Source organism: Emydura macquarii, unplaced genomic scaffold (assembly GCF_026122565.2).
Source record: "Emydura macquarii macquarii isolate MOO-44397 ecotype Brisbane River unplaced genomic scaffold, CSIRO-AGI_Emac_v2 contig_2207, whole genome shotgun sequence".
Classification (NCBI taxonomy): Eukaryota; Metazoa; Chordata; order Testudines; family Chelidae; genus Emydura; species Emydura macquarii.
Genome location: NW_027132344.1, coordinates 113420 through 127984, shown reverse-complemented (window position 1 = coordinate 127984; position 14565 = coordinate 113420). Strand labels below are relative to the sequence as shown.

Genomic DNA, 14565 nt, shown 5'->3' with positions numbered 1-14565 from the left:
TATGGGCCTTAAAATGTACCTAAAATTATCAAAATTAGCCTGTCCATATTTAACTGACATGTGATTTTAAGGTCTAATAACTCAGGAACTAGGGCTAAAACCCCTCATGTATTCCCCTAAACCTAATTCTATCCATTAAGTCTCTAAATCTTGAACTTTAAACTTGTCACTAGTCTAGCAATAAATATCATCCATCCTGACCTCCAGGCCATAATATTTGGTGTAGATAATTCAAAGTTGGGGTTGTTTGAAGAGGTATGACATGCTAGCATTTGTCCTCGCAAACATACAATAATGGACAGAATACAGAATGAGGTGATCATTTGTATATGAAAAAAATTACCACAGGGCTATCGTCACCATTTAAATGTGGTTTCTGCCTAATCAAATCTTTTATTTAAAATATATCCTGGGGTGCTATACAAAAGTTAACTAAAGGCTCTGTTTTGCCATCCCTCCTGTGCATTGTGTACATAAAATCCTTGTGGAAGATTGAGAGATGTTCAGAGGTGCTCTTCATCGCCTTCTCATTCTACACATATTATATAGCTGTACTACATCCGCGCAGGGGGTAGTTCAGAGGAAGGATGGCCTGGTGTTTAGGGCTCTAGCTTAACCCATGGGAGACCCAGGTTAATTTCCTTGCTTTGCTACTGACTTCCTGCATGACTTTAGGTGAACTTAACCTTTCTGTGTCTTGGTTCCCCTTTGTGAAATAGGAATTTCTCTACCTCACAGAGTAGTGTGAGGATATAGTTATTTAAGATGCTGTGAAGTACTCACAAACTATGGGTGACTGAGACCACATAAATAGGTTTGGATGCAAATAAAACACATCTATGACATAACTGATACTTGACATAAGGAATTATCTGGGATGTAGTCTGTGCCTATTATTGCAGGTATTTTGCCAATCTTTTGCCAAAAAACATTTGCAATCTGATGGCCTATTGTAACGATTACTGTTCTTTGATTCTCAGGTACAAGTGATGGCCCATAGCACTTTTTACCATCCTTTGTTTCAATTGCATATTTTTCTATAATGTTTCTCAAAGCAATGGATGGGGGCTTTTTATTTGCAATAGGTCAAAATAGGTAAAACCCGAAGCTGGCCACTGGCCAGATCTGGCCATCCATGGCTTTTTTGTCACTTAAAAGACCAAGCTTCTTTACTGCATTTTACTTAGATGCAGGTGCAGCAGGCAACTATCTACTTTATAAGCATGGTGGGCTGCAAATTGTAAACTTAGACCCTGATCCCTCACTTATATCAGTAACTATGCACAAGTAGTCCCATTTACATATGTGCATTACAGTTATTTCCATATTGATTTGCAGGATCAGCACCTTAGAGTGTACATTTTTGAAGCTATTGTGTCTTATTCTAAGTTGGAATTTATCACATGAAAATGTAACAGTGTACTCAAAATCAGACCAACTCTCTGAACTTGTTTCCTGTTAATTTCAGTTCAGTGTTGACTCATTTTTAAAGTCCTGAGGTTTCAGGGGCCTATTTATGACAAGCATCTTACCTTATATCCATTTATTTAGGTGAAATCAGATTGAAGTGCTTTTTTAAAAAAAGATAAAATGTGCCATAGTGGCTGTGCCTTCTCTTTGATGGTCTGCCAGAGCTGAGGGCATGATGTAATTCTCATTTGTTTTGGTTAGTTTTGTTCGAATTGGGTTTGTTTTATGTTTTGTTCAGGTTTTGGTTGTCAATTAGGTCATTTTGTATTTCTCACGAAGGTCTATTGAGACATTTCTTTCAGACAGGGCAATGGCACAGAGAATGGCAGGCCACCACTTGTGAAAGATGGCAGATATCATTCATAGGTATCATAAGTATTGAGATATAAAGTGCCTTGTGTCATAAGTATTGAGATTTAAATTGCTTTGAGATAGCCATAAGTGCTATTTTAAAAACAAACCACTTCCTTACACAGTAAAGCTATGATGATCCTGCAAACGCTTCCACATATGAGTAAGCTCATGAAGTTCAGTGGGATTATTCGCATCCGCGAAATCACTCGTGCTTAAGTGGGTGCCAGAGCAGGGCCTAGGTGCCCACGACTGGTTAAAAACAGCCCAGCAGCTGTTTTCTGCAGGCCTGAGGCTGGGAGGCCCGACTCTAATCGTGTCTCTCGGTGGGCTGGACACTGTGGTCTGAGCCAGCTCCCGTCACTGCTTCTGCTTCCTCTTCTACCCGCTTCTCTTGCCCAAGGGCAGCCCTTGGGGAGGATCCGAGCAGCCTCCGCCCTTGTGGCACAGCCAAGGAGCTGAGGGCGGGTAGCAGCGAGGCGCAGCCCCCGTGCCTCCGCTCCCTGACACACGGCTGGCTTTCCAGACCCGCACTCCCCCACCCAGCTGCATCGCAGCGCGCGGCCCGAGCTGCGGCGGGACAGGGGGAGCCTGGCGCGCCCGGACAGGCCAGGCCTCGGGCGGCTGCGTGTGTCTGTGTCTCTGTGTGTGTGAGGCGGGGCCGCCGGGCAGCTCCTCTGCGCAGCGGCGGCGGCGGCGGGACGCGCCGGCCCGGCCGGGAAGGGGAAGAGGCGGGGCCTGGCGGCGCGGCGGCCCAGCCTGGTACAATAGGGCTCCTGTGCGGCCTCCGCGCCCGCCCGCCGCCTGCTAGAGACGGCGCAGCAGCAGCAGCAGCCGCAGCGACTCATGAGCGGGGCGGCCGGGGCCTAGGCTCGGAGGCGACGTGCGACGCCCCGGCCGGGTGCGGGCATGAGCGGCGGGGAGCGGCCCTGAGCCCGCTGCGGCCGCAGACGCCGGGAGACGCGGGCGCGACCAGAAGGTGAGCGGGGCCCGGGCGGCGGCGGCGGCGGCGGGAGCCTCGTGGAGGCGGCGTTTGGCGCCAAGGCCGCCCGCGGGCTGGGGTCTGTGCGGCTCCCTCTGCCGGCGGGGCCCCGAGCGCGGCTGCGGATTGCGGCTGGCCCCGGCCCGGGACCTGAGGCGGCGGCGGCGGCAGGGCGCCCGCCCGCCAGCGACGCTGAAGGCAGCGGCGGGTCGGTGGGTGGGTAGGTGGGATCCGTCCGTGCATTGTGGGGTGAGCCCGGGCGGGGCTGGAGGGGACTCGCTCGGCAGCTCCTCGGAGACCTTCTTTTCTCTCCCTTTCAGCCCCCACGTGTGTGTGTGTGCGTGTCGACAAAGGGGCAATAACAAGTGCATGAGCTGCGAGCGGCCTTTTGGTTTGTCCCTGCTTCTCTCTCTGCCTCTCGGATCCATCCTTGTGTGCTGAATTAAGGCTCTCACAGGCATGGGTGCTGCTACTTTAGGCCATGTCAGTTCAAGAAAGTTGCACCGGTTCAGGTAGAACTGTGATTTTTTTTTTTTAAACCGATTTTATTTAAACCCTTGCAGAACCCCATGTTAGAGTGGCTTATTTTGATATAGCTTAAATTGTTGACAGTGGGTGTAAGCCAGACAGAAATAAATGCCCCCTCCCCGAGAAAATGTAATTTGTGTAAATCAGGCCCTTGGGCTGATCAAACTCAAAGCAAAGGTGACTTGTGGATGGGCTCACCAGGTCAGCCTGTGCTCTTATTTATTCTTTACTTTGATCTCTTGGCACTTAAACTGTAAATTCTGTGGTAATGCCGAAAGAGCCCGATCAGGGCCTTGTTACACTGGGCTCTGGGCATATGCCTAATAAGAGAGAGTCTGTGCTGAAATGTTCTTTGTTCATTGCAGATAGATGTGAAGACTTGTTAATTTCTGCATAAATCTGCTTAATCTTGAGAGTGCCTTTTGGTGTGGTGGGAGGCTGGCCTAGTAGGGGAAATGAGTATTGCCTTTGGAGTAAATGAGGACATATTCTGCCACAAAGAATAAAGTTAGACAGAAAAATATGTAGCTTATGTGGGAGAGTTGTTTTAATGTGTTCATAGTATGTGTTGGCAATATTTCTTACTTGATGACTGCAGGTAATCAGATTTTTCCTGAATCTGAAATACTTGCTCTTAAAGCTTTAAAAACTTACTAGATAGTTTTATAGATAAAATAATACACATTTGCATAAACTTTATATGTACACCATGTTGTAAGTACACTAATCATAGATAGTGTGTTGGAGGTGAGTAGTATCATTACTTTTACAATGGGGAATCTGACAAATAGCATGTTAATGCTGGAATTAGAAATTACCCTAATGCTCCAGACAAAACCTTTCAATACCCTTCACGTTGTATTTGGTTAATGTTTTCATGCTGTTTGAGACAGGCCTGTTTTACTTTACACTTGTATAGCTCCCAAAACAATGAGTAGGTGTTACTGTAATACAAATAATAATGCTTATAAATCAACCATGTTGTATGACACGCCATGGAAGAGTGTTAAAATATTGTGATGCAGGTAGGGATATTTAAGTAACATCAAAATGGAAGATTTCTTTTAAAACATGGAGCATTTTTGGTGTTGTACAAAGTTTAACTATACATGAATCTGAATTCAGGGTGGAAGCATCTTTCTAGGTTATTATAATCTTTAAATTTAGTCCAAAATATCATTGGACTAAACAATTTAAGATGTGGGTTTTTAAAAAAAAATAAAAAATAAAAATTCTGCATTTGTTCTGCTTTCCATTTGTTGTTATATGTGGGTGAGAGGGAGACAACTGTTTTGGTTGGGAGTCCTGTAATTGAAAATACACCATCCAGTTGAAAATGTCATTCCCATCTGAAAATTTTGTATCTACTATTGGTATGAGTAAGGCTAAGATTTTGTCACAGGTATTTTTAGTAAAAGTCATGGACAGAACGCAGGCAATAAACAATAAATCATGGAAGCCTGAGCCCCACTGTTTGGGGCTGAAGTCACAGAGGTCACGTAAAATCGTGGAATCCGTGACCAACTCGTAGCCTTAGGTATATGTAACCCTAACGTTACTACAACTGGCAGAGATTAGAGAGTTGTTATTTTATTTTTTCTTGGTGCATTTGACAGTAGTTTGCGTATAATGTATAATGAGATTCATTGTTTTGTAGATCGGTTGTGCTTCTTGCATCCTCTGGGTGACACATCGCTGATGCGCTGTTTTGGGAGGAGCTCAATTTCATCTACTATTCCTGAACCATAGAAGAGGATATTTTCAATTTCATCTCTGATGAAGCTAAAATGCAGGGGGCATGGGCATGTGAATACACATGGAGAAGAATGGGAAGATATGAGCACGTTTGGTAGTGTAACTCTTAGGACTGCCTAGAAGATCCTTACAAATTATAAACTGGAAATGAGAAAAACCTTATTTACAAGGGTTTTTAAAATGGTATTTAAAGCATGTTCTAGTAGAAAAATGAGTTTTCAAATGAGTCAATTTAAAAAAATCATTTCACAGTATAGTGCATTGTAAAACGATATAGGGCTTTTTTTGCATGAACTGCTGACTTCCAGCCAGACCAGACATGATATGGCTTATATTTTTAAGGTTTAAGGGAAACAGGGAAAAAACCTCCTCTGCAGAGGTGAGAAAACCCTTTCAGCTTTTGTGTGGACTAGAAATCGCCAAAAGAGCTACAACTATCCTTTCTCCCCTCCTTTTATTTTTTTAGGTCACCTTTACAAAAACTGCTTCCTTAAAATACTGAGAAATCTGAGCAGCTGTTTTCCTTGTTTTCTTTCTAGAATAAGTGCGTAATATAGCTAGTACCTGAAGCAAAGATTTGCAAAGGAGATGACATGTGAACACCTGCAGTGGTGTTGAACCTTATTGAAAGTCTGTTGAAATTAACATAGTCCTTTGTGAGCATAGGGATCTGCATTACGGGACCTCTGTGCAGGATTTGGGTTAAAGCCCCCTTTCCCTGTCTACCAGTTTGTGAACTCACTGTGGCAGAGAAACCGGGAAGTTTGCGTCTGATTTCTTGGGATCTCAGAGGCTATTATCCTTGTTATTAAAATAAGGTTAAATTCAATTATAAACTTTTCACTAGGCCCATGTAAATTTTTTTTTTTAATTTTACAAAAGTCTCGGCTTTTTTAAAAATGGCAGTTAATCTGTAACTTACTCTACGTTATGTTTTCAAAAAGCTGTAGTTTTTTTATTGCTGAACTTCTCTTGTGGGGAAGGTTGAGTGTGGATTTTGCTCTTAGCAATTCTTTAAAATATTCTTGGTTGTGGGTATCTCTGACTTTCTGGATGATATGATTATCTAATTTATTACAATTTGTGACGGTACTGTCCAGTGAATTTGGAAGTTAAGATTAGTTCACAAAAAATCTCATCTCATCTTTTTTGATGATTTAGCACCTACAAAGTGCTGAGCACTGTATGATACACAAAATAAACTCTATCCCAAGAGCCTGCAACATGGGCAGACTGGTGGGCTTATGTGCTCCCTGTTGAAGTTAGTGGGGACTTCTCTTGGGCACACTAGTCCACTCATGCACTACACATTGCTGGATTGGGTATAAAACGCGAACACATGGAAAACAGGATGCAGTGGGATAACTAAGAATGGGAGTCACCAAGAGGCCTCAGGTGCTGCATTTCTCAGCATTGCATCACTTAACTTATAGTTGCCAAGGTTCCCTGTACTGTGCATTGGACGGGGGGGGGGGGGAAGTAAGGTGATTAGAAATGGGATTCACAAAAGCCAGCACCTTGAATGGGGAGTGCTGAAGCTAGCCAATAGGAAATGCTAAGGAGAGGTGTGGCATAAGTCCTACCCCTCTCAGGAAGTTAGATGCTGAACTCTGAGTCAGAGGCTGACACATCTCTCTTCTCTGGATTCTTAGTAATGAACCGTCTCTTGGAGTTAGGCACTTATGACAGACCAGTGATTTTTCACAAAAAAACTGGAGATGGTGTTCCCTGTATATCTTTATCCCAGTGGTTAGAGCACTTGTCTAGAGTGTTGGAGATCTGGTTTTAGTACCCACTCTGATGTGGAGCAGGGACTTTCTCAGTCTCTACTATTGGAGATCTTCCACAATGTATAAATAATTAAGTATGCATTGAGCCAGAGGAGAGAGTGACTATACCTCAGTGGTTAGGGTACTCACCTGGGAGGTGGGAGAACCAGCTTTCAGTTCCCATGCTCCAGTGTGTATTTATACAAAGTGGAATAGCTTCAACTGGAGTGTGAGACGTGCCCCCAAATACCCCATAGTCCAGTGGTTAGGGCAATCTTATGGCAATCTTCAACTCCCTGCTCTGCATCAGGCAGAGTGGGGATTGAACCCTGGTCTCCCAAGTCTTTGAGTACTCTAGCCACTGTGCTAAAGGTTAGTGGGAGGGAGAAGGTGATACCACTGCCACTTGTGGCATCAGTTGTGTGGGTTTAGGCGTAATCGGAATATGTCTCCTGAATTGGGCCCCAAAAGCAGGATAGGTGTGGAATACCTCATTTGAGAATTCCACTGGGGCATAGGTGGGTGTGATGAGATACTGGGCAGTGTCAGGATGGGGGGCTATGCGCATGCCCAGCTGTCAAAATGTAGGCACCTTAGGGTTTTACTGGTGTGGACTTTAGGCTTCTAGAGGGTTAGGAAGCAATCATTTCTGTGAATATCATTAGTGCCTGAGTGCCTCAGTGCCCATATTATTAAGGGGAGATACAGTCAACTTGAAATCAAGCCAGTTTAAAAAATGAGTTAAAAGTTGTTTCAGGTACTACACCTGCCCCTGAGGCTCTTGCCAATAGCTTTGATTTTACATTTGCATTTTCATGCAAGTTAAATGGTGTTTCTAATTCCTTGTTGGCATGATAGCAGATGTCCCAGGGTGGTTGACAACTAATTACATTTTAACGTGTTCTGTTGATTTAAAAAGAAATAGTAAATATGAGCGCTAAAATAAGATGTATTTTTGAAACTCACAGCTTAGCTGCAGAAGTATTATCTAAACAATCTTTGAAAACTTTTAAACTTTAGGCAGCATGATCCAGTGGGCATGGAGTCCAGAGGTTTGGGTTCTAGTCCCATCTATAGAGTTAACTCGTGTATGACATGCTAAAGGATACAACTTTTCTTTATAACTTTAGGATAGGGATAATAGTGCTTACCCATTTTTGTAGAACACATTTTGTGATCTGTGGATGGAACTGTTATATAAACTTTTTTTTTTTTTTTTTTTTTAAACCTGTACCAAACAATTTCTCTTCTGCACTCTTTCTGGAAGGTAAATTATTTGCCTGGGGCCTACACAAGTGAATTTGTGGGGCTCTGAATTAAGCTGGTTTGCAACTGGAGTGGAGTAAAAATCAGATGCTACAGCTTGCTACTTAAATAAAGGTTTCTTTGTTTTAAAACATAATAAATTATATATATTTGTTTATAAAGAATACTTTAAAGAACCAGTTAGGGCAGGTTATTATGTTCATACTATGCATCTGCCTTAAATTACGGAGAAATCATTACCACTTCCATAGCTACATGTGCATTGCATCTTAAGGCAGGATTTTAATCACTTTGTTGCTGACAAAAGCAAATGGTGATCATGGCCAAATTTACCACTTAATCGTGTGGTAAAGATGTAATTTTCTGGACAGTTATAGCTAAATTAATTGAATACTTTTGGATTTTTAAAAGAGAGAAATGACTTTTCCTAAAATTTTTTGTTTGTCTTTCTCTTTGCAGTCTCAAGTTTAAAGTAGTTTTGTTTTAGTGTTTGAAACATAATGTAGTTTGTTATAAACAACATTTTGTTTTATTGTTTAAAACTTGGAAACTACTAAGTTAATAGTAGCCCTCATCAGGAATGTTTCTATTTATGTAATGGAAGCCAACAGATGACATTTACATCTTTAAAAGCTGATGTATATAACATTTTACACTCAGAACTGACAGAATGTAGGTCTGTGGAGGACGCATCCGATGATAATATGGGGCTTCTTGAGGTTCACGGGAAGTGTGGGGTACTTGGTATTCTTGAAAATTGGGCAAGTTATCTGGCAGCTTCATAAAAATAAACTTAACAGCCTAACTTTAGTCTCCTGTTCTAAAAATCCTGGTCCTAGACTAAATAGCCACTTTAATGTAACTGATCACTTAAATTTAATGTTACTCTAAAATAACTTCGCTCTTTGTGCTGTCTCCTGGGTACAGTTGCAAATGTGACTCTTTCCCCATTGATATGTTATAAGTATTGTTCTCTAAGTTGTCTTTTGAAATTGCCAACTATAAGATAACATCTTGCAGGAAGGCTTAAGTGTGTAATGTCACAGCCAGGTGTTGATTTCTATGGAGAGAACTCAAACCTCAACAAACCTCCCCCCCAAGTCAGTGTAATTCAGAAATCCCCAAACTGTAGGGCGCACCCACACTAGGGTGGTACAGAGGAACTTTTGGGGGGCCACAACAGTGCCTGGGCTAGCCTCCATGGGAGTGAAGAGGAAGTGCCACCCAATCCTGCTCTGCCCCCATCTGCACTCCAGCCCCACCCCCTGACTGCAGCCCCAACCTCTGCTCCCAGCTGTGACTGTGATCCCTGCTCCTGGCCAGCCCTGGGCCCTGGTTCCCAGACCTATTCGTGGCCCTGGCACCAGACCCATAACTGCAGCTCCAGCCTCCACCCTGGTCCCAGCTGCAGCTCGGGCCCCGGGTCCCAGCCACTGACCGTGGCTTTGGCTCCTGATTGCGGCTCCTGGGAGCGGACACAGACCAGGTAAGGGGGGAACATAACTCCAAAAGTTTGAGGACCACTGTTGTAATTACTCACCAGTCCCCTATTTTCCTGAGATGTTTAGTCTTTCATATTTCACTACTTTTCAAGTCTCCCTTTTCTTGAGAGCTGTTGAGCTTACAGTATTTCAGAGATCTCCATTTCAGTTTGTAGGAGACTGAAAGTTTTGGTATTGGAATGGCATTGGAATACATAATCTTAGACGTGCTGAACACTTGTGCCTTTGTAGAGTTACACTACAGGTTATAGTTTAATATAGATAATGGACGAGAACTTGGACTGTTCACATGGCTGTGAAGCTTGAACTGACAGCAATTTGGCTTGTTGGTAATATTTGCAGAAGGGTAGGATGATAAATTCATGATAGCTAGTGCAATTTTTTACATACTGCTCCCAGGTGAAATATTGCTATGCTTGTTAAATTTTGTTTGAAAACTTTAGAGTGTTTTCGTTCTTTAAGTACACTGTTTGTCATCTTAGCACTTATTACTCAATTCTGCTCGTTTGTCAAACGGGAGACTGAACAGTGCAAATGCCTCTTTGGCTATGGCTGCATTAGGGTGCTTACAGCTGTAATGTCTCCGGTGTAGCTACTCTTAAGCGGATGGAGGAGAGTTTTCTCACTGATTAAATTAATCCACCTCCAACTGGTGGCGGCAGCTGTATCAGCGGGAGAAGCTTTCCTGCTGACATAGCGCTGTCCACACGGGTGCTTAATTCGGCATAGATTATGTCACACGGGGTGGCTAATTCGCACCCCTGAGTGACATAACTGAGTCGATTTAAGATGTGGTGTAGCATGGCCTTTATGTTTTAATCCTAGCTGCAAGGAGAGACCCAAAAAATGACTTACACTTGCAGAACTGACTGCAAAATTGTTAATGCCTGTTACAACATTTATTTTATTCTTCTTAGAGAGGGAGTGATGTATGAGTATACAAATATAATTAAAGACTATAACAGAAGCATTAGTTACAAATAATATTTAATTATTATGAATTTAACTCTGTTTATTTAGCAAGTTCACAAACTAATTTTGATGTTTTGGAATATATTAGCTATTTTGTAAGTATTTGACAGAGTTTCGAGGAAGAATTCTCAGTGTATGAGTTGTTCTTGAATTGTTCAGATCTTTGCTATTTGTAGTAAGTGGTTGGTCATGTGGTATTTATTTGTCATCCAGACAGAGAGATGAAACTTTTAAAACATGAAAATTACTACGGTACCTCTGCTATAAACTTCCAGACTAATAATGGTTTGTGTAAAAATTAGTGGGATTGATTGAATAGATCCCTCTCCAATTATCTCTCTCTCAGAATCATAATGCCCTGAATTTAGGGCTTTAATTTATGAAAATATTCACAAGTGAACTTTTAAATTATTTGACAGACTTCAAATGTAAATGGGGTTTAAATAGGGTTTTGAAAGCAATTTATTGTTCCAGTGCACCAAATATTTAATGTACACGCCATCTAGCATATACGATAAATGGCAACATTTTATCTCCCCTCTCCCCCCACCCCCCAATTGCTTCACACCAGTTCTTTCCGCATTTTGAATGACCATGTGCAAAACTGATAATGAACCAGAAAGGTGTATACTCTGACAAGGAAAAACATTACGAGTTCTTGGTGGGATCACTTGTGACTTCTTTTTATTGTTCTGCTTTAGCAGCCTGTTTTTCTTTTTAATATTCTAACATTGAGATGCATACCTTAATATCCTATTGATTCCAACTGGACTTACCACCCATTATGGTGCCATAGTATGGAGAAATCCCATCCAGTTTTGGGCCTGATCATGAAGGAAGTTTTCCTGGGCATGTGCCTTCTGCTACAGCAGAATGTGTTTCACTCTGCATCTGGTTAGGAAAGCTCTAAGTGTAAGGAACAGCAGAAGCAGGCACAGGAGCTATTCATTGAGGGAGTGGCTCCAAGATGAAAGAGCAGAAAGAGCATGGAATAGATCTTTCACATCAGCAGCACCTAAGAGGGAAGGAACCTTTCCCTCAAATGACTGAATGGAATGAAGTAATGAAAACAAATAATTCTAAAATGAAATGCAAACTTTTGGTAAATAGCCAAATGAGATGAGCACAGATTCTTCCTAAGAATAGAGCTGGCCATAATGCAGGTTTACTGGTCTGTGGGAAATTTGTGGTTTTGAAAATTGGTTTTGTTCTGATCAGAATGAATCCCAATATTTTTAAGATCTCCTGCAAACTGGAAATGTGGTGGGTGTTTCCCCCAGAACGTGGTGTTTCTGAAAGAAAATCCGCTTCCTGGACCTAGACAGCTGCTGAGTGAAACTGTCAGTTTTGCTCTGAAGCTGCCAGGGCTTCCAGACTCTGGGAAATCATTCAGACAAAAAAATTTCGACCATCTCAACTTCAGGAAGTGCAGAAAAATCAGTTTTTATGGCTTCTTTAAAAGCAACTGAATCAACATTTCACTGTTGAAGAAGAAAGCCATAACAATGAGTTTGAACTTGCAAGTGAGAATTTGATTGTTTGGTCAGCATTGCTGTTATGTTGTGATAATTGAAGCCACTGTTTCAGGCATTTCAGCAGCTCTTCAACATCCAGCTTTGTTCAACAGTCTGTCTGTCTGTCTGTCTGTCTGTCTGTCTGTCTGTCTGTCTGTCTGTCTGTCTGTCTGTCTGTCTGTCTGTCTGTCTGTCTGTCTGTCTCAAAAAAAAGGCAAAGATCAAAATGGTGATTGTCATTTAAAAACACTAAAAGCCAGAAACTTGAATTGGATAATGAAGTTGCTATCTTATCTTATTCTAACATCATAATCACCTGCAGTGTAGCCTGAAATGAGCATTATAAGGAGGCAAGTGAAGCACCTCGACCGATTTGAACTCCATTTCACATCAAAATGTGATAAAAGTAAATCAAATTGAAGGAAGAACTGAAAGAATCATCATTGAAAGGTTTCCCAACTATTTGGTATTCATGAGCAATGATCTAATGGCTGCAAGCATCCATACATGGAGCAAATGCATTCTTGCGTAATGCTGTTGATTCTTCTATGGGGAAAAATGGCAGAATATTGTCCAATTTGCTGAAGATACTCTTCTCTACAATTTTTGGTTGGCCTTTTTCCATCTACCCAGACAACAAAAATAAAATGAAAAAGATGAGAATTTCTTGAGTGAAGTCATCCTAAAATTCCAACATAGAGGTGTTCAGCATGTTTACTTATTCCTTATAAAGAAGTAAGACCTAATAACCCTAAAACACAATGCAGAATTTAAAAAAAAATTCTATCCTTTCTGTTAATGAAACTCCTGTTTGTCTTAAAAAGCCTTTAAAGTAACTTCCCAATAATACTTTGTGAAAGTCTCTGGAAGACACTATTTTCATCCAGCTACCATTAGTGTATTGAAATATGCACTGAGCATGAGGAAGACTTGAATCAATAGACAGCATTTTACACAACAAGGCTATCTATGGAATTTACAATGGCAGGCGAAAGAGGTTTCCAAGGGACTAGGTGGATGTATGTTGATGATGCTTCTCTTGCATTCTCAGTGGAAGTCTGGCTTGATCTAATTAAACAGAAATGGGCCACACACAAATGACACAAAACTATTCACAAACAATGGAATATTTCCCTTATTTAGCCAATATGACTTAGGAAATATAAAGGTCATGGGTTAAGCCAGCACAGGTGGAAGAGGTTAAACCATAATTTGTGGGTCTAATCCTTAGTTTGTTTTCTCCTATAGAGTTTATCACTGAACATCCATATTCTACACTAAATTTGGTTTGTGAATAAGGCGGTGTCTGATTGTGGAAGGAAACTGTGGAAGTAAAATCATGAAAACAGGATGGCTGAGTTCTGAATTTTTTTTAAAAGGCCTTCATTCCTGATCAATCCATTCAGCATCAATCAGGATGCCTGGATATCTGTTTTTGAAAGTCCTATTTCAGTCTTAGAAAACGTGATTAAATTATTATGCCTATTTTCTCAGCTCCTTCCAGAACTTGCTGCATACTTGAATCAAAATGAGCCACTTTAGGTGCTGAGATAGGAGTGGGGGAAATAGGATAAATCAAACGTTGAAAGTATTTAAAAATAGCTTGAATATATTGCCTTTTATGTTCTGTTTACCTTTCCAGGTGTGCACATGACACTTGCAGTTCTTCCTTTTGATGTTTTTACCCTATAACATCTTGGCACTGATTATCCAAATTCATTTATAATGATCCTAGAAAGTCGTCCCCCGTCCCGTCCCCCCCCGTACCTCCCTCAATCCTTTTTTTTTATTGAGCTGCCAAACAGTTTGCTCAAGTACCATGTAAATCGCAGATTTATCTTTACCTCAGTGCTGTGCTCCAGCAAGTGAATTCTTCCAGGTTTTGTTTATAATAAGCCTGCAAACATTCCCAGCACCTCTGCAAGCTCCTTTTTTTTTTTTTGGATGGATTTCATGTAAGTGCTTTAGGTCAGGTAGAAGATTCTGTTAGTGGTATCATTTCCTGGCAGGCACAGATGTGGGGTACACAGAGCCATTTATTGAAAGTTGTTTGTGTTAGCATGCATGGAAATCGTATGAGAGACACAGTGGGTGAGGTAATCTTTTATTGGACCAACTTCTGTTGGTGAGAATTTATTGAATTTAAATGGGGATGAGAAGAAATGTTCTTACTCTGACTGTGCTGTATTTTTTGGAGAACACACTTCAGATAATCAATATAAAAGATGAAGATCCTAATTCTGCTTCCATATAACTGGGTGGTCTTGTCCTATTTTATTTTTCAGTTGTGTGAGTGTGTGCGTAAGTGTAATACACACTTTTATATATTCATCTATATAGTTGTAACTGATTTTCCTACTATATCCTTGTGTCCTACTCTACTACTAATTTTGATAGGCTTTTACAGCTACGTGTGGCTTTGAGTAATTACTAATTCTGATTTTGCTCTGTTACAG

The 14565-nt window shown here is 41.5% G+C and overlaps 1 protein-coding gene across 6 annotated transcripts in view; it reads left to right on the top strand.

Moving 5' to 3' along the window:
• The first annotated feature begins 2610 nt into the window (after nt 1-2610).
• JADE3 (jade family PHD finger 3) overlaps nt 2611-14565 on the top strand; it is an 81285-nt gene continuing 69330 nt past the window's right edge. For 3 of the 6 annotated variants that reach the window (XR_010922016.1, XM_067559956.1, XM_067559952.1), the window contains exons 1-2: nt 2611-2800; nt 3124-3315. Coding sequence is in view for 2 of the 6 variants with exons in the window: in XM_067559956.1 (XP_067416057.1) it covers nt 3285-3315 (31 nt within the window). In the remaining 4 variants the exon portion in view is untranslated. Of the gene's footprint in view, nt 3024-3123; nt 3316-14565 lie in introns of all 6 variants that reach the window. The other 3 variants (XM_067559953.1, XM_067559955.1, XM_067559954.1) reach the window with 2 other exon arrangements.